Source organism: Phyllobates terribilis, unplaced genomic scaffold, assembly GCF_046119375.1.
Source record: "Phyllobates terribilis strain yellow unplaced genomic scaffold, ASM4611937v1 Scaffold_1__5_contigs__length_1240528914, whole genome shotgun sequence".
Taxonomy (NCBI): domain Eukaryota; kingdom Metazoa; phylum Chordata; class Amphibia; order Anura; family Dendrobatidae; genus Phyllobates; species Phyllobates terribilis.
This window is the reverse complement of record NW_027362761.1, coordinates 1,066,517,321-1,066,541,088: the sequence shown is the minus strand read 5'-3', so window position 1 is coordinate 1,066,541,088 and position 23,768 is coordinate 1,066,517,321. Positions and strand designations below refer to the sequence as shown.

Here is a 23,768-nt window from a genome sequence, read left to right as displayed (position 1 = left end):
GAGGAGGCCTTTCTTTCCTTAAAACAGGCCTTCTCTTCCGCCCCGGTGCTGCATCGCCCGGACGGCAACAAGCAGTTCTTCCTGGAAGTTGACGCCTCCTCCTCTGGAGCCGGAGCGGTACTTACTCAAAAATCATCTTCCGGGAGGATGGTAACTTGCGGCTTCTTCTCTAAACTCTTCTCCTCCTCAGAGCGCAATTATTCCATAGGAGACCGAGAGTTATTGGCCATCAAACTGGCATTGGAGGAGTGGCGTTACCTGCTCGAGGGGGCTCTTCACCCGGTAATAATTTACACTGACCACAAGAACTTGGCTTACCTCCAGCATGCCCAGAGACTTAACCTGCGCCAAGCCCGGTGGTCCTTGTTTTTTGCTCGCTTTGATTTTGTTCTTCATTTTCGCCCGGCTGACAAAAACGTCAAGGCGGACGCCTTGTCTCGATCCTTTCTGGTGTCTGATCTCGAGGAAGATCCGAAACACATCATCGATCCCGCCAGAGTAATGCAGGTGGCTCCCGTGAGTCTAAATCGTCTCCCTCCCGGAAAGACGTTCGTATCAGTACCTGATCGGGAGAAGATCCTTCACTGGGGTCACTCGCCTAAACTGGCTGGCCACGCCGGTCAGAAAAAGACCCTCCAGCTTATTACCCGGCACTACTGGTGGCCTACCCTGCACAAGGACGTAATAGACTTTGTTTCTGCCTGTGTGTCCTGCGCCCGCAACAAGGTTCCGAGACATCTGCCAGCCGGTCGCCTCCTTCCGCTTTCTGTACCTGCTGCCCCCTGGCAGCATATAGCAATGGACTTTATAACTGACCTCCCAGTCTCTGCCGGTTGTACGGTCATTTGGGTGGTCGCTGACCGCTTCTCCAAGATGGCTCATTTCGTTCCCCTGCCAGGCCTCCCGTCTGCACCCGAGCTAGCTAAAGACTTTATTCGTCACATCTTTCGTCTTCATGGCCTGCCCCTCCACATCGTGTCGGATCGTGGGGTACAGTTCACCTCACGCTTCTGGAGAGCCTCTTGTAAACTGCTAGACGTCACCCTGGACTTCTCTTCCGCTTACCACCCACAGTCCAATGGTCAAGTGGAGCGGATCAATCAGAACCTGACCAGTTACCTCCGGCACTTCGTTAATGCCCATCATTCAGACTGGGTGGATCTTCTACCATGGGCCGAGTTCTCTTATAACAATCACGAGAGCGAATCCTCCTCCAAATCCCCGTTTTTTGTAGTCTTCGGTCAGCATCCTCGGATTCCTTTTCCTGTCTCCACCTCTGTGGACAACCCGGCTGCGGAATCTCTCGTTAGCAAATTTTCCTCCATTTGGGAGAGTACCCGATCCGCACTCCTTCAGTCGTCCGAACGGATGAAAAGACACGCTGACAAAAAACGCCTGGATCCTCCACAATTTCGTCCTGGAGATAAAGTCTGGCTCTCATCTAAATATGTCCGACTCAAGATACCTTCTTACAAGTTAGGGCCTCGGTTCATCGGTCCTCTGGAGGTCATCAGTCAGATCAACCCGGTGGCCTATAAATTGAAACTCCCGGCCAACTTACGGATCCCTAACTCCTTCCATGTATCTCTCCTCAAACCTGTGGTTCTTAACTCTTTTTCCAAGTCTACAGGTACGCCTCCTGCTCCGGTTTCTGCTGAGGACGAGTTTGAGGTAGAGAACATTCTTGCCACCAAAAGGGTAAGAGGAAAGACCTTTTTTCTAGTGGATTGGAAGGGGTTTGGTCCTGAGGAGAGAACGTGGGAGCCCCGGGAGAACATCCATGCCCCTCTCATCCTAGCTAAATTTCTGTCTGGCCTAAAAAAGGGGGGGGCCTAAAGGGGGGGGTACTGTAGCGCCGGCGTCCCTGCCCTCTGCTAGGCAGGGACGCTGTTCCCCTCACCTCTCTGCTCCGTGCCCGGCGTCCTCCTCCCGCTCTGCTGCCAGCGCGCGCTCCTTCCCGGCCACTGTGCTTAGGACGCGCGCGCGCTCTCCCTCCCTCTTAAAGGGGCCGCGCGCGCCGTCCTAAGGAGTCCCCGGCCAATGGCCGGAGGACTTCACCATATATAAGGCACCTCCTCCAAAATGGAGGTGCCCGAGCAATGTTGTTGCACTGTTCACTACTCTGCTTCAGCCCTCAGGTCCCGTTGCCAGATACCTGCCAGATTCCTGCCAGCTTGCTGTCTTATTTCTGCCTGATATTCTGCTACCTGCCTGCTAGCCTGAGGTCCGACGGTCTGCCTTACAACTCCTGTCAGTCTGTCTAAGGACCAGCTTGCCCGCTCACCTGGGAGCGCACATCTGCTACCTGCCTGCTAGCCTACCTGGAGGCTCTGCCGTCACGTGCAGTGACCACCTGCCTGTCCAGTGACTCCTGCCCGCTCACCTGGGAGCGCTCATCTGCTGCCTGTCTGCTAGCCTACCTGGAGGCTCTGCCGTCACGTGCTGTGACCACCCGCCTGTCCAGTGACTCCTGCCCGCTCACCTGGGAGCGCTCATCTGCCGCCTGTCTGTTGGTCTTCCTGGAGGCTCCGCCGTCACATGCTGTGACCACCCGTTTATCCAGAGACTCTCGCCTGCTCACCTGGGAGCTCACGTCTACCATCAGCCGCCACAGGTCGTACCAACCCTTTACCCAGAGACTGCCCCGGTCACTTGCCGTGACCTCCTGCCCGTTCATCCAGAGACTGCCCCGGTCACTTGCTGTGACCTCCTGCCCGTTCATCCAGAGACTGCCCCGGTCACTTGCCGTGACTTCCTGCCCGTTCATCCAGAGACTGCCCCGGTCACTGGCCGTGACCTCCTGCCCGTTCATCCAGAGACTGCCCCGGTCACTGGCCGTGACCTCCTGCCCGTTCATCCAGAGACTGTCCCGGTCACCTGCTGTGACTGCCTGCCCGTCTTCCCTGGTCGCCACCCGCTCCCTTACAAGGACCGCCCCCTTGTATAGTAGCTCAGAGGTTCCGCCTCCCAGACCCGTTACAATTACTCATGTTTTAACTTAGGAACAGTTCAGAAATCAATATTTGGTGGACTAACCATGATTGTTAATCACCTCTTTCATGCGTCTTGGCATGCTTTCCACCAGTCTTTCCATGCTTTCCAATAGAAAACTGTTTACTGGTCTCTTAATTTTTACCAGAGCTGTATATACACTGTGTGCAGAATTATTAGGCAAATGAGTATTTTGATCACATGATACTTTTTATACATGTTGTCTTACTCCAAGCTGCATAGGCTTGAGAGCCAACTACCAATTAAGTAAATTAAGTTGCCTAATACTTCTGCACATTAATAGTTACCTGCACAAACAGATATCCTCCTAAGATAGCCAAATCTAAAAAAAAAAAACACTCCAGCTTCCAAAAATATTAAGCTTGGATATTTATGAGTCTTTTGGGTTGATTGAGAACATAGTTGTTGATCAATAATAAAAATAATCCTCTAAAATACAACTTGCCTAATAATTCTGCACACAGTGTATAGTGTGCCAGGATTGCATAAAAAACAGCAAATTGCACATGTGGAAAAGCATATCTTTTTATAGCCATGTTCCAATAAAAAAAAATACTGTAAAGCGCAGAAAACAAAATACTCACCCCGATTAGGCAACAATGACTGAGTCCTATAGAAGAGCCTCATCCCTTCTGAACATGATACATCGGAGAAATATGGAGACGGAGGTAGCAGGAAGAATTTTCAACATGTAACACAGCACGCTATCTTGATGCAACGGTTTTGGGACATGGTCCTTCCTCAGTCATCAGGATAGTTCATTAGTTCAGAAACTAGGGTAATCATTAGGCTGCGTTCACACATTGCATTGTTTTTAGATTTTGGTGTTTTTTTTATTTGCGGCAAAGAACGTTGCAGTTTTATCGTGATCAAACGATCGCAACATGGCTGCAATTTGTGAAGCTTTTTTTGCACTTTACATGATTGTTGGCTGAACAAAGCTTTGGCCGACAGCCATCTCTGCCAACTCTCCCATACACAGCAGAGCTCTTTCGGCCGAGCGCTCCTGTGTACTCAGTGAAAGCCAGACATGTCTGACTGCTTATCTCCAGGAGAACAAAACGATCCACGGTCTAATTTGATATACCCAATCGACCTCTCCTTCGACAATCAATTGCGCCCTCATACACACGAGATTGTTGTCCGAAGCCATCGATATCAGCGGGTATGACCTACTTTAGTCAGTGTACAGGGACCTTTAGAGTAAATGTTACTTTCTCAGCTGAAGGCATTATTGGCCTAATCAAGAGCATTGTCAGATGTTGTACTTCAGTTGAAGGAATCATTATTGGGTCTGTCGATTAGATAATTGTACACACCTGTCCACAGATAAGGTCCACGATAATCTTGTGGTCTGAGAAGGCTGCCAGTCACCCAATGATGCAAAATGACCGTTCATTGGGTGAATTTGTGCTGCACAAGATCATCGTTTTCGACAGCGCATTGTCCTATCTAAACAGGACTTAACAGGTGCTGCTGAGAACAATGGCAGCCTATGTGCACAGAACAATCGGTTACAGCTCGTTCAGTGCACATCATCAGAGAGTCCTGCCTGTGTAAGTAGGCTATTAAACGACTGCCGACCAGCAAGCAAGTTGCTGATAGGCGGTTGGTTCGCGTGAACGAACTTTTAGTGATATTACACTTTATCCCCATTCACTTCAATGAGTTGCAGTACTAGACACGACCCAATGACAGATGTGGTGCTGTTACTGGAGAATAGTAGCCATATCTTTCTATTCATATTGTACCAACTCCAGCTCCACTAAGGACTAGCTGACAGATTATTTTGGCCTTTAGTCACCAGCCCCGATTCATCAAGACCAGCCATTTTCTCGCTGATCTTGATGAGGGGACATGTTTGTAGTCAGACAGAATTCTTACTCCAGTCTCTGACACTGGGAAAGCCACACCTTGTCATGAATTGGACAAGCTATTGTGTCACACCCCAGCTCCACCCAGTTTGGCAGAGCTGGGAAAAACTTGTGAAAATGCCAAAAATCGCAACATTTTGGCACAACTCTGAGTTGCGCCAACATTTTGCGGCTTTTCAAATCTTTGTACGCCAGAATGCTAAATTACATAGATCATTTACAAGAATCCTACTATTTGGTATTATACTTTTGTCTACACTTTCTTACAGGATGATGTCCGTGAAGATGTTATTTGTTCAAACGAGGAATTGTTGGCCTCAGAGGTGAATTGTGCAGGACACACAATTGGTCAGTCTGAAATTGACATCCTAAATCACAGTATGGTTGCCATGTTTGAAATTTTGGAAAAAGCATGTTTGGCTGCAGACTTCATTCTTGTAAATATGAAGGTGTGTACCACATTAAATACGAATGATTCTTCTATTATTAGACAGGAATGGATGACGGCTGCCAGTGTATACATATTAATATTTCTATTATTCTGAAGTACAGTACAGACCAAAAGTTTGGACACACATCGTCATTTAAAGATTTTTCTGTATTTTCATGACTATGAAAATTGTACATTCACACTGAAGGCATCAAAACTATGAATTAACACATGTGGAATTATATACTTAACAAAAAAGTGTGAAACAACTGAAAATATGTCTTATATTCTAGGTTCTTCAAAGTAGCCACCTTTTGCTTTGATGACTGCTTTGCACACTCTTGGCATTCTCTTGATGAGCTTCAAGAGGTAGTCACCGGAAATGGTCTTCCAACAATCTTGAAGGAGTTCCCAGAGATGCTTAGCACTTGTTGGCCCTTTTGCCTTCACTCTGCGGTCCAGTTCACCCCAAACCATCTCGATTGGGTTCAGGTCTGGTGACTGTGGAGGCCAGGTCATCTGGCGTAGCACCCCATCACTCTCCTTCTTGGTCAAATAGCCCTTACACAGCCTGGAGGTGTGTTTGGGGTCATTGTCCTGTTGAAAAATAAATGATGGTCCAACTAAACACAAACCGGATGGAATAGCATGCCGCTGCAAGATGCTGTGGTAGCCATGCTGGTTCAGTATGCCTTCAATTTTGAATAAATCCCCAACAGTGTCACCAGCAAAGCACCCCCACACCATCACACCTCCTCCTCCATGCTTCACGGTGGGAACCAGGCATGTAGAGTCCATCCGTTCACATTTTCTGCGTCGCACAAAGACACGGTGGTTGGAACCAAAGATCTCAAATTTGGACTCATCAGACCAAAGCACAGATTTCCACTGGTCTAACGTCCATTACTTGTGTTCTTTAGCCCAAACAAGTCTCTTCTGCTTGTTGCCTGTCCTTAGCAGTGGTTTCCTAGCAGCTATTTTACCATGAAGGCCTGCTGCACAAAGTCTCCTCTTAACAGTTGTTGTAGAGATGTGTCTGCTGCTAGAACTCTGTGTGGTATTGACCTGGTTTCTAATCTGAGCTGCTGTTAACCTACGATTTCTGAGGCTGGTGACTCGGATAAACTTATCCTCAGAAGCAGAGGTGACTCTTGGTCTTCCTTTCCTGGGGCGGTCCTCATGTGAGCCAGTTTCTTTGTAGCACTTGATGGTTTTTGCAACTGCACTTAGGGACACTTTCAAAGTTTGCCCAATTTTTCGCACTGACTGACCTTCATTTCTTAAAGTAATGATGGCCACTCGTTTTTCTTTACTTAGCTGCTTTTTTCTTGCCATAATACAAATTCTAACAGTCTATTCAGTAGGACTATCAGCTGTGTATCCACCAGACTTCTGCACAACACAACTGATGGTCCCAACCCCATTTATAAGGCAAGAAATCCCACTTATTAAACCTGACAGGGCACACCTGTGAAGTGAAAACCATTTCCGGTGACTACCTCTTGAAGCTCATCAAGAGAATGCCAAGAGTGTGCAAAGCAGTCCTCAAAGCAAAAGGTGGCTACTTTGAAGAACCTAGAATATAAGACATATTTTCAGTTGTTTCACACTTTTTTGTTAAGTATATAATTCCACATGTGTTAATTCATAGTTTTGATGCCTTCAGTGTGAATGTACAATTTTCATAGTCATGAAAATACAGAAAAATCTTTAAATGAGGAGGTGTGCCCAAACTTTTGGTCTGTACTGTATATATTTATTTATATACTATCTACATATTCCGCTGCAGTCTACAATACAGAGAGTACATGTACAAAAATGTCAGACATTAAAAAAAAAAAAAAAAAGACTAATGTACAGTTCAAAAAATAGAAGTGATGGCCCTGGTCACAAGAGCTTACAATCCGTGAGGACATAGGGGTAAAATTAGGCAAAATTCATATTTTGTACAAAGGACTAACCATCTTTTATTTAATGGGGTAATACATTTATGAAGCAATCATTTGCCAGTAGTTGTGCAGGCACGATATGTATCGGGTTGGAATGAAGGTGAAGGGCTCAGGGTCTGAGGAATAAAGTGAAAATTGAGAAAAGTTAGATCAATGAAAGTGATGGCCTTTTCTAAAAAAAAATAAAAAATTTGAGACCCCCCCCCCCCCCCCTAAGCCTCTGGATGTTGGGAGTTGCACTGATTATTTGGAGTAGTGCATTTCAGAGAACTGGTGCAGCTTCTTTAAGATGGGAGTGGGAGGTTCAGGCTATGGAAGATAGTTAGTTATTCATTGCTAGCAGAATGGAGAGGAAAGTTAGTGATAGATAGTTGGGGGATGAGATGTTTGGTGCAACGTTATGGAGAACTTTGTGGGTGAGAGAGAGGTTTATATTGTATGATTCAGTGGATGGGTCATCAGTATAAAGTCCGATGAAGACGTCAGTGTAGCAGCTGGACACAAATGACAGTGGTTGTTGCGTTCAGGATAGACTGGAGGGGGAAAAGTAAAGGATTACAGAAATCAAGATGGGAATGAAGAAGTGTCAATAAGAGTTTTGGATGTTCTTGAGGTACACGGGAAATGAGTGCAAGTGGTTTCATATATGACAGATTCAACACCCCCCAAACTATGTGTACATTCATGTAGCTCTTTCAAAGGCAAGTCATGCAATACTTGTGCATTGTTATACAAATGAGACTGAAGGGCTATGTTATGTAAATCTGAAGCCTCTGTCACTCCAGCTCTATTCCCTGCCCAACGCCGCCGCCTCCTGCTTGACTTTTAGCTTCTATGATGTGTAACTTCAGGCAAATGAGCTGTCAGTCAGGCAGGAGGAGGCGGTGCTGGGTAGGAAATAGAGCTGGAGTGACAAAGGCTTCAGATCTACCATACTTCTTCAGCCTCATTTGCATATCAATTCAAACTGATTTCTCCGTAATGGAGAAACGGATTGGCCATGTAAAAGTATTGCTGAACTTGTCTTTGAAAGAGCTAAAAGCGCATATAAATAGTTTTTGTGATAAAATCCTGCTGACAGACTCCTAAAGCAGGGATGTCAAACGCAAACACAGAGGGCCAAAATAAAAAACTTGGACAAAGTCGTGGGTCAACCGGTGTACAGAATAATGGGACTCGCATAGTCCTCCATACAGAATAATGGGCCCCACATACAGTGAAGGAAATAATTATTTGATCCCTTGCTGTTTTTGTAAGTTTGCCAACTGACAAAGACATGAACAGTCTATAATTTTAAAGGTAGGTTAATTTTAACATTGAGAGATAGAATATCCCCAAAAAAATCACATTGTATAAATTAGATGCATTTTTTTGCATTTTGCAGTGAGAAATAAGTATTTGATCCCTCTGGCAAACAACACAACACTTGGTGGCAAAACCCTTGTTGGCAAGCACAGCAGTCAGACTTTTTCTGTAGTTGATGAGGGTTCCGCAGATGTCAGGAGGAATTTTGGTCCACTCCTCTGGCTAGGCCACTCCATGACCTTACTGTGCTTCTTTTTGAGCCACTCCTTTGTTGCCTTGGCTGTATGTTTTGGGTCATTGTCTTGCTGGAAGACCCAGCCACGACCCATCTTCAATGCTCTTACTGAGGGAAGGAGATTGTTGGCCAAAATCTCGCGATACATGACCCCATCCATCTTCCCTTCAGTACGGTGCAGTCGTAATGTCCCCTTTGCAGAAAAGCAACCCCAAAGTATAATATTTCCCCCACCATGCTTCACGGTTGGGACGATGTTCTTAGGGTTGTACTCATCCTTCTACCTCCAAGAAGAGTTAATGCCAAAGAGCTCAATTTTTGTCTCATCTGACCACAGCACCTTCTCCCAATAACTCACAGAATCATCCAGTTGTTCATTGCAAACTTCAGACGGGCCTGCACATGTACCTTCTTGAGCAGGGGGACCTTCCGGTCACTGCAGGATTTTAAACCTTTAAGGCGTAATGTGTTACCAATGGTTTTATTGGTGACTGTGGTCCCAGCTGCCTTGAGATCATTAATAAGGTCCCCCCGTGTAGTTTTAGGCTGATCTCTCACCTTCCTCTTGATCAAGGATACCCCATGAGGTGAGATTTTCGTTGGTGCCCCAGATTAATGTCGATCGACAGTCATTTTGTATTTCTTCCATTTTCTTACTATTGCACCAACAGTTGTCTCCTTCTCACCCAGCGTCTTACTTATGATTTTGTAGCCCATTCCAGCTTTGTGCAAGTCTTTGGTCTTGCTCATGTTGTAGAGTTTCGAGTCTGACTGATTGATTAATTGAGTTTGTGGACAGGAGTCTTTTATACAGGTGACTATGTAAGACAGCTGTCTTTAATGCAGGTAACGAGTTGATTAGGAGCGTCTAACTGGTCAGTAGGAGCCAGAACTCAATGGTTTGTAGGGGATCAAATACTTATTTCTCACATAGTCCTCCATACAGAATAATGGGCCTCACATAGTCCTCCATACGGAATAATGGGCCCCACATAGTTCTCCATACAGAATAATGGCCCTACATAGGGGATAGGGGTAGTGGTTTTGGTGTCACGGGTCAAATATAATCACCCTGCGGGCCAGATTTGGCCCACGGGCCAGAGTTTGACATGTGTGTCCTAAAGGTTTGTCTAACATGTTTCGTACATTCTACTGTTGTCATTTTGTAAAGTTGTTTCTTGTTTTTAAATCTCTGTTCCATGTTTCCATGCTCAGGTTCAGTTTGGTGTAGACATTGACAGTAAAGAAATCGTTCTCGCAGATATCATTGACTACAATTGCTGGCACCAGAGTCAATTAGAAGATCTAAGTCAACAGCAAGACGAGCAAGTAAGAGCCCATTTATCAATAATGTTCATGGAGTAGAAAGGGGATGTACTATGAACATCTTTGTAGGAATCCTGAGGACCCCACTGCTATAATATTTTGTATATAATCAGCACTTTAGGTAAATGAGCTTTTACAGGTTTGTAAGTCTGTTCCAGAAGTGAAATCCTACTTGAACCTGGGATGGAAAGAATTTCAAGCTTCTCCGCCATTGCAGCTGGATACAATGATAACATACAGATGAGATGACCTTCTAATGTTTGCAGCATCAATCTGAAATGAAAATTGTGATTTATTTTTGGCCTTCTATTATTATTATATGTCCTTTTATTCTTCAGAATTGGTTGAGTCCTAGAGGCCAAGGCAGAGTCGTTGTCCTGATGGAATCCGTCTCATACTTCGTGCTTTGTGAAAAAATAAAGACATCGTGTGCAAAGTACAGTATCCCATGTGAGCTACGGGTGTCCTCCGCATACACCGGACCTATGGAGACCCTGGATATAAAGTCACAGTATGAAGGTACATTACTTCTGTATGTCCCAAGCATCCTCAGCTTGTGAAAACGAAATAAATACAATAACGATAATACTAATGTCATACCCAGTATGAGTTAATATATTGTTAAATTCATTCCATAATAACAAAGGGTAAAACTGCCTAAAAATAAAATCCATGAATTGATAATAATGACCAGTCAAGCGGATGAGTCCCACATGTCATTGTCCTCGGGAAGCTGCAGTTTAGGGATGGTCATCCTCTATAATAACCAGACCAGGCTAATATTAACTCGTCTTTTACTTTTCCAGACTATTAGAAAATCTTTGGTATTTCAGGATGAGATTAACAATATAACTAATATTGGATCACTTTATTTCATGTTTTTTTTGGTTTTGTGTTTTTTCATTATGAACTTGTCATTCCTTTTTTGTCTATTAGCTCTTTATCTGTGCATTCTTCTTCTGTGATCCATTCTTAGCACTTTAACTTCTTTTTGGGGTATATCTGGTTGTTACTATATTGGGGTTCCTTTAATCAGTGATTATTTAGTTTTTTTTTTTTTTTTGTTTTTTTTTAACGTGTTACAAAACGTAGAAAAAATTGTGTGGCTGATGCTGGTATCTTTTCCCCAGGAGATGGCACTCCTACAGTATTTATTGCTGTAACTGGAAGAAGCAATGGGTTGGCATCTCTACTTTCTGCAAACACGGCCTATCCTGTGATTCATTGCCCCGCGGTCACTGCAGATTGGAGCGCTCAGGATGTCTGTTCTGCCCTTAATGTTCCAGAGAGTATGTGTCTCACGTCACCTTGATTCAAAAAATATTATAGCAACAGAAAATACTGAAGTCAGAGTCTTAAAGCGGTGTTCCGAAGTGCAAAGTAACTTGCCTCCTAAATCCCAATCTTTTTAGTGCCATAATCTAATCTATTTTCTAATCTTGAATTAAAAATTCCCTATCCTTCCCTAACTACATTGTCCAACCGCTTCTCTTTTTTCTTTTTTTTTTTTTTTTTTTTTAACCACTTTTTGATGGTGCTTCATTTGAGAATCCAAGCGTTATCAGGTGACAGAGGCTATGGTCACTGCACGATATGCTCTGTGCCATGTGCACAATGACAGCGCACTCTCTGTTGCCGGCTCAGATCAACAGTAATGAGTCTGCAACCGAGCGCCTTGTTACAATACCTGGTGTGCAAAGACCAATGACGTCACTTGCGGGGGCGCTCTGTTGTCGAATCGTTACTGCTGCTCTGAGCAGGCAACAGAGAGTGCGCTGTTATTGTGCACTGTATGATGTGCACATCTCACTGGGACTAGCCCAGTCCCTGAAACGAGCGTCACTGATAACTCTTCACTTCAGTGAGGGGGCAGGGGCTGTGGCACTGAGCGCAGCCTCTGCCGTCTGATGACGCTTTGTTTGAAAATCCCAGTGCATGCTGGAATACTCAAACGAAACCACATCAAAAAGGAAATGGGGGGGGGGGGGGAAGCAGTTAGTGTGGGAAAGATCTTTGATTCAAATAGATTAGAAAATAGTTTCTATTATGGCACTAAATAGATTGGGATTTAGGAGGAAAATTACGTTGTATGTCAGACCACCCATTTAATTCATGGTGTTATGAAGCCAAAAGTACCGTTAGATCATGAAAGGGCAATATAAGGGACTGTTCTTGTAGGGAAGAAATGCTGCAGATTTTCCATGCAGATTTGTGGGTGGAAAATCAGCAGCAAAGTAAATGAGATTTTACCAATTCTTGTCCACATACTGCAGGAAACATCTATGCCTGAAATTGACCTGCAATGCACACGGTTCTATCTGCAGCATGTCATTTTATGCAAAATCTGTGGCAGTTCTGCATTTAACAGACTTTGTCTAGGATTTGCCATTGGTCTAGAACAGTATCAGCAGTCGAAACTGTGTGAATCTATTTTAATTGTGCCTGCACACTGGACTTTCAGTTAAGTATTTATCCTAATATATTGCAATCAATATAGCACTGTGTACTTACAATTGGTAATTTTGCCTTTCTACCCAGTTAATTCTTCTATTTCCTCTACTCTATTTAGAAATCGTAAGTCTCTTGTCCCTGCATTTATCATTTCCCTCTTCAACGCCTGACGTTGCTGCTCTGTACCCCCCCCCCCCTCCACTGTTAAGGACTTTTGCAGTGACTTATGACTCATGCAGGGAAATTTGACCTCCTGTTTGTACATTGACTAGCTGAATCCTTCTAAGCTCTGTTTTTAATCACGTGATGTCATACACCTAATGGAAAACAGAGGAATTAACTGGGTAGAATGGAAAATTAGCTATTGTTAGTACGCCTTGCTACATAATATGATTGCTATATATTAATAGGATAAACTTTTTGACGGGAGGAGGAGTGCTTCTTTAAGATCTCCATCTGAAAGTGGATCTGTCACAGGATTTCACAGTACAAACTGCATACATTATTATAGGGAATCAGTCAGTACAAACTAAGCACATAGCCATATAAGGTATATAGCCCATATAAATATTGCATCTGTAGTGTTGTGTGAGGACGATATCCCCTGTAAGACTATGTGCTTAGTTCATACTGTCAGTTTGAGTTGACCTATTCCCTTTTTAAATCGATTTTTATTTTTCTCTATTCTTTAAATATGACTGATGTAATTACTTTGAAAATCCATGTTGGAATAGTTTTAAAACCCTGATATTGAGACGTTCATTTCATTAGTCCAGCTTAAAGGGGTTGTCCACTGCTGTAACAACCCCTTCTGATTCCCTATGTTTTCTGCCAGTAAAATAATAACACTTCTACTCGCCTCCGGTGACGATGCCATTCCAGCAGTGTTAGCTTTGGCTTTCCTGGATATGTCATGTGATATCTGCGGCCAATCAGGACTGGCTTCACTGTCCCCTCCTACGGACGAAATTCACATCTCTCATGTCCTCTGGATGTCTTTTTTTTTTTGTCCGATGAGGGGAGCGTGAAGACAGCGCTAACTGACCGCAAGGATCACGTGACGTAACCATGTCATGCGAACCCCAGGCGAGCCAGTGGTGACACCGCAGGAACAACGCCAGCACCAGAGGTGAGTATGTGTTATTATTTTACTGGGAGAAAATATAGGGATACGGAAGGGGTTGTCCAAGTAGGTTTTTCAACAATTGAAAAAAAAAAAAGTAAACTATTAATGTGTTAATTTTTATTAAATATTTTTTTAACGGTATCAAATATGACCATTTTTTTTAAAAAAGGTTTTGATATCTTTATCTTTTAAACATTAGGGGGAGCCGCTGCTGAAATTTGACAAGAAAACCTAGTGTAGTGCTAGCTCGCATTACAGCTGCAGTAAATGTGGGCGGGATCTGCGTGATGTCTCCTCCCCTCCTCTTCTGAATATTTGCAAAAGGATAAGGAAACATAAAGTTTAGGAACACAGTGCAGAAACCGTTTTTGTGACTGCAATGTGATACTGAGATGTAGATAATGTCACTGAGGATGACTGGCAGTGATGATTCTGTTAGTTGGTGCTGCGCTGTTCACTGTATCACACATAATAGGATTGTATTCATGGCTCATCAGACTGTATCCACGTGATCGGATTAGATATGTGGACTGTATCACGCGAGATTAGATACATAGCTCAGTGGACTGTAGCACACATGTTAGGATTACATACATGGGACAGCGAACTGTATGATTGTGCCTGCACTTTACTGTATTACATATACCATAGTAAAGCCTCATTCAGATGTCCCTACATCATGGACATCTGAATGGGGCTTTATGTTGACATAGCAGAGCTTTGTCAAGAGTCAATATTCAGAGTACAGAGGCGTGATGATTGCACTATTGTGCTCTGAATACTGTGTTGACTGAAGCAGTGAGAACAGGTCAGGCAACCTGACGTTGTCCTACTAATACCAGGCTACCGACCTGTTGTCCTCAACTGGAAGAAGTCGCCGCCGGAGCCCTGCTCTTCCTGCTCTGTAACTTCTTCCAGAGAACAGCTTGGTAGCCTGGTAGTAGTAGTACAATATCAGGCTGCCTCCTGTCACCGCTGATACCCTGGTGATCTTCTCGCCGCTGCTGCCCAGACCTTCTGTCACCGCTCACCACTGAACACTACATAAGCAGTGATGAGGAAATTATAGCTCAGCGCACAACTCTCCGCTACAAAAAAATGGTGCTTGGCTTCACGTAAAGTTGTGAACAGAACAGCCCAGGGGGTATACCCAATTCACAACTGGGGCAGCCACAGTGTAGTAGATGTAGTCAGACACTGACTTCAGTCTCATATGGACTTCTCCTGCCGTATTTGCTCAAAAGCAGACTCCTGCAAATACTAATGGCAGCTCCCAGCAGCTGCAGAAAAAAATTAACAACAAATGTAATTTTGTTTTTAAAAATAAATTATTATATAACCAATAATTAACAAGGAAATAAAAATCGCAACACATTTCCTGTAAGAGTGAAATAGTTCATGAGTCGAAGTTTCATCTACCCAGCCTGACTGACAACTGTAGCTTGTACTGAGCAGTGTGAGATCTCCGCAGCGGCAGAGAAGGGACATTGAGCAACTGTCAGTCTACTAGGTGGGTGGAGATCGAGTTAAACTTGTGTAAATCGTTATACAGCTAATCACAAGGCGTCATACCCCTGGGAGACTTAGAAATCAACTGTAATTTGTGGAAACCTAGAAAGTGTTGAAAGGCAACAGAATAGTTGGGGTAAGATGGTGTGAAATAAGGCATTAGGCATCCTAATCCTACAAATAAGGTAGCTGAAAAATATAAAAAAATACAAAACTATATATTGGATCATATTTGAATAGAAGAGTGAACATAACACATTTAAAAACAAAAACAATTAAATAATGTAACTGAGGGCGCCATCAAGACATGAGTAGAGATGAGCGTTGTTCGACTCGAACTGTTCGCCAATCTCAAATTCGAGCTGTTTTGGGCGGTGTTCGAGCCGTTCGGCGAACACGAACGATTTCAGAAAAATTCGGCTGTTCGAGGTTATGTTCGATAACTGTTCATGCACCAAAATCATAACTGGATTTTTTCTCAGTAATGATGAAAATTAATGTTAATACGCAGTTTGAGTGTACAGCGGGGTGGGGGGAGGGGCAGGGGATGGATCTCTGCAGGAACAATGAAGATCTCCATTTTTTTTTCTCTTTCCCGCATTTACAGTGGGGAGGTGCAATCTGTCAGCCTATCAGCAGCGCACACACGGAGCGAAGTGCTTTTTTTCACACAAGCAAGGGCATGTGTCATTGGCAGTGTATGTCACATGTCCTTGCCCTATAAGACCAAGCCATTTTCCCCGTCGCCACCATTTTCTCACTGCTGCAGCTGCGTGTTAGACGGCACCGCTGTTGCTGTGTGCGCTATACCTTGTTAATTTCAAGCCAATTTTCGCACAAATCTACAGATAGCTTGGGAGTAGGGAATAGTTGTGATTGCAGTCCTTTTAAGGACTAGGTTACAGCATTTCCTACGACTTTTATCAGGCAGGTCTGTGCTCTTAAATAGATAGGTTGTGGGAGTAAAGACTAATTGTAATTGCAGTCCTTTTCAGGGCTAGGTTACATCAGTTCCTATCAGTTTTTGCCAGGCAGGTCTGTGCCAGTGCTGTGCAAGTTTTTTTCACAGCATTTGGCTGAATCTAGCAAAGCTAATCCTTTTTGGCCTATTGCAGAGTGTGTTAGTCAGTGGAGTAGCCTATCTGTGCTGCAAGATATACCACCTGTGTATAGAATACCAATTTTTTTACTGCACCTAGTGAAGTAAAATCTTTTGGGCATAGCATCATTCTATTAGTCCATCTATACAGACCTCCATCAGGTTGCAAATTGAATATAATTTTTTTCTGCATCTAGCTCTGAAAAAATATTTGGGCTTCTAGCAGTGTGTGGGACTTGTTCTATTAGTCCATCTATACTGACCTCCATCAGGTTGCAAACTGAATATAATTTTTGTCTGCATCTAGCTCTGAAAAAATATTTGGCCTTCTAGCAGTGTGTGGGACTTGTTCTATTAGTCCATCTATACTGACCTCCATCAGGTTGCAAATTAACCGGTTCAGGACCGCCCACTGTACATAAACGTCGGCGCTGCCCGGGCTCTGTGCAGCCCCGACGTTTAAAAACGGTGGGTGGTCCCGCAGCGCTCAGGACCCCCAGGGTCCTGCTAGCGCTGCGGTACCGGTTCAGAGCGATAGCTCTGACATGTGGCATCATGGGGACCTGAATGGATCAGGTCCCCATGATGTTAACCTGTTCCTATCTTCTAGATGCCGCGATCCATAGCGATCGCGGCATTTAAAAGATAGTAACAGCTGGTGGTCGGCGATCGGGACCCCCCACATACCTCAGGAGCGGCGGGGATCCCGGTGCTGTGACCTCTGACATCATTGAGACCTGATTGGCTCAGGTCTCGATGATGTCAGCGTCACACCAGCCAATCAGAGAGATCACCAGGGAAGTTTGTTTTAGCAACAAACTTTCCCGGGCGATCTGCCTGATAAATACACTGTTTCTCCTCCGATCTCAGTGAGAGAGCAGAGGAGAAACAGTGTGACAAGAGCTGTGTCAGCCTTGCCACTGTGAAAGTAAAAAAAATAAAATAAAAAAGAAAGTAAGAGTTAGGGTTAGTGAGTCTGTCAGATCAGTCAGTCCTGTCAGATCAGTCCTGTCAGATCTATCAGTCAGTCGGTCCTGTCAGATCTATCAGTCAGTCGGTCCTGTCAGATCTATCAGTCAGTCGGTCCTGTCAGATCTATCAGTCAGTCGGTCCTGTCAGATCTATCAGTCAGTCGGTCCTGTCAGATCTATCAGTCAGTCGGTCCTGTCAGATCTATCAGTCAGTCGGTCCTGTCAGATCTATCAGTCAGTCGGTCCTGTCAGATCTATCAGTCAGTCGGTCCTGTCAGATCTATCAGTCAGTCGGTCCTGTCAGATCTATCAGTCAGTCGGTCCTGTCAGATCTATCAGTCAGTCGGTCCTGTCAGATCTATCAGTCAGTCGGTCCTGTCAGATCTATCAGTCAGTCGGTCCTGTCAGATCTATCAGTCAGTCGGTCCTGTCAGATCTATCAGTCAGTCGGTCCTGTCAGATCTATCGGTCAGTCGGTCCTGTCAGATCTATCGGTCAGTCGGTCCTGTCAGATCAGTCGGTCAGTCGGTCCTGTCAGGTCAGTCGGTCCTGTCAGATCAGTCGGTCCTGTCAGGTCAGTCGGTCCTGTCAGGTCAGTCGGTCCTGTCAGGTCAGTCGGTCCTGTCAGGTCAGTCGGTCCTGTCAGATCAGTCGGTCCTGTCAGATCAGTCGGTCCTGTCAGATCAGTCGGTCCTGTCAGATCAGTCGGTCCTGTCAGATCAGTCGGTCCTGTCAGATCAGTCGGTCCTGTCAGATCAGTCGGTCCTGTCAGATCAGTCGGTCCTGTCAGATCAGTCGGTCCTGTCAGATCAGTCGGTCCTGTCAGATCAGTCGGTCCTGTCAGATCAGTCGGTCCTGTCAGATCAGTCGGTCCGGTCAGATCAGTTCGGTCCGGTCAGATCAGTTCGGTCCGGTCAGATCAGTTCGGTCCGGTCAGATCAGTTCGGTCCGGTCAGATCAGTTCGGTCCGGTCAGATCAGTTCGGTCCGGTCAGATCAGTTCGGTCCGGTCAGATCAGTTCGGTCCGGTCAGATCAGTTCGGTCCGGTCAGATCAGTTCGGTCCGGTCAGATCAGTTCGGTCCGGTCAGATCAGTTCGGTCCTGTCAGATCAGTTCGGTCCTGTCAGATCAGTTCGGTCCGGTCAGTCCGTTCAGTCCAGTCGGTCCGTTCAGTCCAGTCGGTCCTGTCAGATCAGTCGGTCCTGTCAGATCAGTCGGTCCTGTCAGATCAGTCGGTCCTGTCAGATCAGTCGGTCCTGTCAGATCAGTCGGTCCTGTCAGATCAGTCGGTCCTGTCAGATCAGTCGGTCCTGTCAGATCAGTTCGGTCCGGTCAGATCAGTTCGGTCCGTTCAGTCCAGTCAGTCCTGTCAGATCAGTTCGGTCCGTTCAGTCCGTTCAGTCCAGTCAGTCCTGTCAGATCAGTTCGGTCCGTTCAGTCCGTTCAGTCCAGTCAGTCCTGTCAGATCAGTTCGGTCCGTTCAGTCCAGTCAGTCCTGTCAGATCAGTTCGGTCCGTTCAGTCCGTTCAGTCCAGTCAGTCCTGTCAGATCAGTTCGGTCCGTTCAGTCCGTTCAGTCCAGTCAGTCCTGTCAGATCAGTTCGGTCCGTTCAGTCCGTTCAGTCCAGTCGGTCCTGTCAGATCAGTCGGTCCTGTCAGATCAGTCGGTCCTGTCAGATCAGTCGGTCCTGTCAGATCAGTCGGTCCTGTCAGATCAGTCGGTCCTGTCAGATCAGTCGGTCCTGTCAGATCAGTCGGTCCTGTCAGATCAGTCGGTCCTGTCAGATCAGTCGGTCCTGTCAGATCAGTCGGTCCTGTCAGATCAGTCGGTCCTGTCAGATCAGTCGGTCCTGTCAGATCAGTCGGTCCTGTCAGATCAGTCGGTCCTGTCAGATCAGTCGGTCCTGTCAGATCAGTCGGTCCTGTCAGATCAGTCGGTCCTGTCAGATCAGTCGGTCCTGTCAGATCAGTCGGTCCTGTCAGATCAGTCGGTCCTGTCAGATCAGTCGGTCCTGTCAGATCAGTCGGTCCTGTCAGATCAGTCGGTCCTGTCAGATCAGTCGGTCCTGTCAGATCAGTCGGTCCTGTCAGATCAGTCGGTCCTGTCAGATCAGTCGGTCCTGTCAGATCAGTCGGTCCTGTCAGATCAGTCGGTCCTGTCAGATCAGTCGGTCCTGTCAGATCAGTCGGTCCTGTCAGATCAGTCGGTCCTGTCAGATCAGTCGGTCCTGTCAGATCAGTCGGTCCTGTCAGATCAGTCGGTCCTGTCAGATCAGTCGGTCCTGTCAGATCAGTCGGTCCTGTCAGATCAGTCGGTCCTGTCAGATCAGTCGGTCCTGTCAGATCAGTCGGTCCTGTCAGATCAGTCGGTCCTGTCAGATCAGTCGGTCCTGTCAGATCAGTCGGTCCTGTCAGATCAGTCGGTCCTGTCAGATCAGTCGGTCCTGTCAGATCAGTCGGTCCTGTCAGATCAGTCGGTCCTGTCAGATCAGTCGGTCCTGTCAGATCAGTCGGTCCTGTCAGATCAGTCGGTCCTGTCAGATCAGTCGGTCCTGTCAGATCAGTCGGTCCTGTCAGATCAGTCGGTCCTGTCAGATCAGTCGGTCCTGTCAGATCAGTCGGTCCGGTCAGATCAGTCGGTCCGGTCAGATCAGTCGGTCCGGTCAGATCAGTCGGTCCGGTCAGATCAGTCGGTCCGGTCAGATCAGTCGGTCCGGTCAGATCAGTCGGTCCGGTCAGATCAGTCGGTCCTGTCAGATCAGTCCGGTCCTGTCAGATCAGTTCGGTCCTGTCAGATCAGTTCGGTCCGTTCAGTCCGTTCAGTCCAGTCAGTCCTGTCAGATCAGTTCGGTCCGTTCAGTCCGTTCAGTCCAGTCAGTCCTGTCAGATCAGTTCGGTCCGTTCAGTCCGTTCAGTCCAGTCAGTCCTGTCAGATCAGTTCGGTCCGTTCAGTCCGTTCAGTCCAGTCAGTCCTGTCAGATCAGTTCGGTCCGTTCAGTCCGTTCAGTCCAGTCAGTCCTGTCAGATCAGTTCGGTCCGTTCAGTCCGTTCAGTCCAGTCAGTCCTGTCAGATCAGTTCGGTCCGTTCAGTCCGTTCAGTCCAGTCAGTCCTGTCAGATCAGTTCGGTCCGTTCAGTCCGTTCAGTCCGTTCAGTCCAGTCAGTCCTGTCAGATCAGTCCGGTCCGTTCAGTCCGTTCAGTCCAGTCAGTCCTGTCAGATCAGTCCGGTCCGTTCAGTCCAGTCAGTCCTGTCAGATCAGTCCGGTCCGTTCAGTCCAGTCAGTCCTGTCAGATCAGTCCGGTCCGTTCAGTCCAGTCAGTCCTGTCAGATCAGTCCGGTCCGTTCAGTCCAGTCAAAAAATCTAAAAATAAAATGGCCCGTCAGACTTATACCGCAGAGGAGGTGTATGCCCTGCTGTGTTCTGATAGTGATGACAGTGCAATCTCAGATGGAGATATGGATTTTGAGGGCTTTAGTAGCGGCGACACTGAGAGCTCAGAAATGAGCAGTGATTCTGTTCCATCCTCAAGCCCAAGGACCAGTACAGCAATAGGGGCAAATAGCGCTACTGGAGAAACATCTCCAAATCAGGGAACACTGCCCAGTACAAGCGCTGTCCCTGCTACTAGTGAATTGGCGCACGCCAGTGTACAAGGGGCGTTGCCACATGATCTAGCATTTCCCAGATGGGAGGCTTCGGATTCGGCTGCTCCATTCAGCCCTGATTTCAACGCCATTCCTGGTATAAATGTGGAGGTGGAAGATTTTGGACCAATTCATTTTTTTAATTTGTTTTTTTACAGACAGCTTGCTAGAGCATATTGTCGTGCAAACAAATTTATACGCGTCCCAATTCATAAGCCAGAATCCCCGATCTTACTATGCTAGGGCAAATTTATGGACACCAACTAATGTCCCGGAAATAAAAAAATTTTTAGGACTTACATTTGCCATGGGGCTTGTTAAAAAACCGAGCATTCGATCCTACTGGTCCAACCACCCTGTTCAAGCCACCCCTATGTTTTCAGTCATTCTGCCTAGGACCCGTTATGAAATGCTCATGCGGTTTTGGCATTTTAACGACAATAGTCAATGCCTGCCCAGAAATGCCCCAGAACATGACAGGTTATATAAAATTAGACCCATCATTGAAAATTTGTCAGAAAAATTCTTAAGCCTCTACACCCCAACACAAAATATTTCTATAGATGAGTCCCTTGTAAAATTCAAAGGAAGACTGCACCTCAAGCAATTTATCCCATCTAAAAGGGCAAGGTTTGGAATAAAGATCTATAAAATGTGCGAAAGTTCAACTGGATACACATCCGCTTTTCACATATATGAGGGGAAAGATAGCCAACTAAACCCACCAGGATGCCCCACTTATCTGGGGACATCTGCAAAAATTGTTTGGGAGCTGATAAGTCCATTTTTTCAAAAAGGCTACAATCTATATGTGGACAATTATTACACCAGCATACCCCTATTTAAAAGTCTGGTTGAACACAACATCGGGGCTTGTGGGACCATCCGTAAAAACCGTCCGGGGTTTCCACAACCATTGGTCAACCAAAAGTTCCAAAAGGGGCAGTCAGGGGCTGTACGCAACGGAGAGCTGCTTGCCCTGAAATATAGGGATAAGAGGGATATTTTTGTCCTCAGCTCGATCCACACAGATGCCACAAGGGCCACTGTAGAACTAGGATCCACCACTCCGAAGCAAAAACCTGTGTCAGTCATTGACTACAACAAACACATGGGGGGTGTGGACCTTGCAGACCAGGTTCTACAGCCATACCAGGTATCAAGAAAGTCCTATACCTGGTATAAAAAGTTGGTTATTTATTTGTTTCAGGTGGCCACATACAATTCTTTTGTGTTGTACAAAAAAGCAGGAAATTCAGATCCTTTTCTTGATTATCAAGAAAAGGTAATTGAAAATCTTGTCTTTCAAAGTGTTAGCCCCGCTCATCCATTAGAATCTGAGGATGTGAAAAGACTCACTGAGCGACATTTTATTGCACTTATTCCAGCAACGGAAATGAGAAGGAACCCCCAGAAAAGATGTCGTGTATGTACTAAGAGAGGAATGAGGCGTGATACCCGCTACTATTGCCCACAATGCCCATCATTGCCAGCCTTATGCGTCACTGACTGCTTTAAAATCTACCACACAGAACCATGTTTTTAAACTGTAAAAATGTATCCCAATTTGTCATTCAAACATTTGGTTAATTTAGTGAATGACATATTCGAGTAGAGCTCACTTAATTTCCAGGGGGGGTTCTCCAGAATCTAAACCTTCCATTGCGTGCTTGTTTCTGGAAATCATCCATTGAGTTAAAATGGTCACTAAACCCATAGATGAATTCCCAGAGGGGTGTCATTTCCAAAATGGGGTCACTTCAGGGGGGATTCTTTAGCTCTGGTACTCTGAAAAGTGCCAGAACAGCATAATCCCCCCTGAAGTGACCCCATTATGGAAATGACACCTCTGTGGGAATTCATCTATGGGTTTAGTGACCATTTACCTACTTATTTTCCCACCACTAGATTAATTTATACAGAGGAGTAGATTGTAAAATTCGGTCACTTGTTGTGGGTTTCCTCTGTTTAGGCACCTCAGGGGCTCTCCAAATGCAACATGGCGTCCGCTATCCATTCCAGTCAAATTTCCATTCCAAAAGTCAAATGGCGCTCCTTACCTTCCGAGCCATGCCGTGCGCCCAAACAGTGGCTTTGCACCACATATGGGGTATCAGCGTGCTCAGGAGAAATTGCACAACACATTTTGGGGTCCATTTTTTCTGGCTGCCCTTGTGAAAATTAAAAATTTGAGGCTAAAGTAGCAGTTTTGTGTTTAAAAATGTGTTTTTTTATTTTCACCCTTCAACATTATAAAATTGTGTGAAGCCCCTGGGGGTTCAAGGTGCTCACCACACATCTAGATAAGTTCCTTGAGGGGTCTAGTTTCCAAAATGGGGTGACTTGTTGGGGGTTTCCTCTGTTTAGGCACCCCAGGGGCTCTCCAAATGCAACATGGCGTCCGCTATCGATTCCAGTCAAATTTCCATTCCAAAAGTCAAATGGCGCTCCTTACCTTCCGAGCCAGGCCGTGCGCCCAAACAGTGGCTTTGCACCACATATGGGGTATCAGCGTGCTCAGGAGAAATTGCACAACACATTTTGGGGTCCATTTTTTTCTGGCTGCCCTTGTGAAAATTAAAAATTTGAGGCTAAAGTAGCAGTTTTGTGAAAAAAAGTTAAATGTTCATTGTTTTCTTCCAAAAATTCCTGTGAAGCACCTGAAGGGTTAATAAACTTCTTGAATGTGGTTTTGAGCACCTTGAGGGGTGCAGTTTTTAGAATGGTATCACTTTTGGGTATTTTCTGTCATAAAGGCCCCTCAAAGTGACTTCAAATAAGATGTGGTCCCTAAAAAAATGGTTTTGTAAATTTTGTTGTAAAAATGAGAAATCGC

General features: G+C 45.6%; 1 protein-coding gene across 2 annotated transcripts in view; it reads left to right on the top strand.

Annotated features, from left to right (window-relative positions):
• LOC141159266 (bifunctional phosphoribosylaminoimidazole carboxylase/phosphoribosylaminoimidazole succinocarboxamide synthetase-like) overlaps positions 1–23,768 on the top strand; it is a 72,004-nt gene that overhangs the window by 24,696 nt on the left and 23,540 nt on the right. For both annotated transcript variants that reach the window (XM_073645445.1, XM_073645444.1), the window contains exons 11-14: positions 5,156–5,335; positions 10,021–10,134; positions 10,470–10,650; positions 11,262–11,420. In XM_073645445.1, the coding sequence (XP_073501546.1) occupies positions 5,156–5,335; positions 10,021–10,134; positions 10,470–10,650; positions 11,262–11,420 (634 nt within the window). The remainder of the gene's footprint in view (positions 1–5,155; positions 5,336–10,020; positions 10,135–10,469; positions 10,651–11,261; positions 11,421–23,768) is intronic.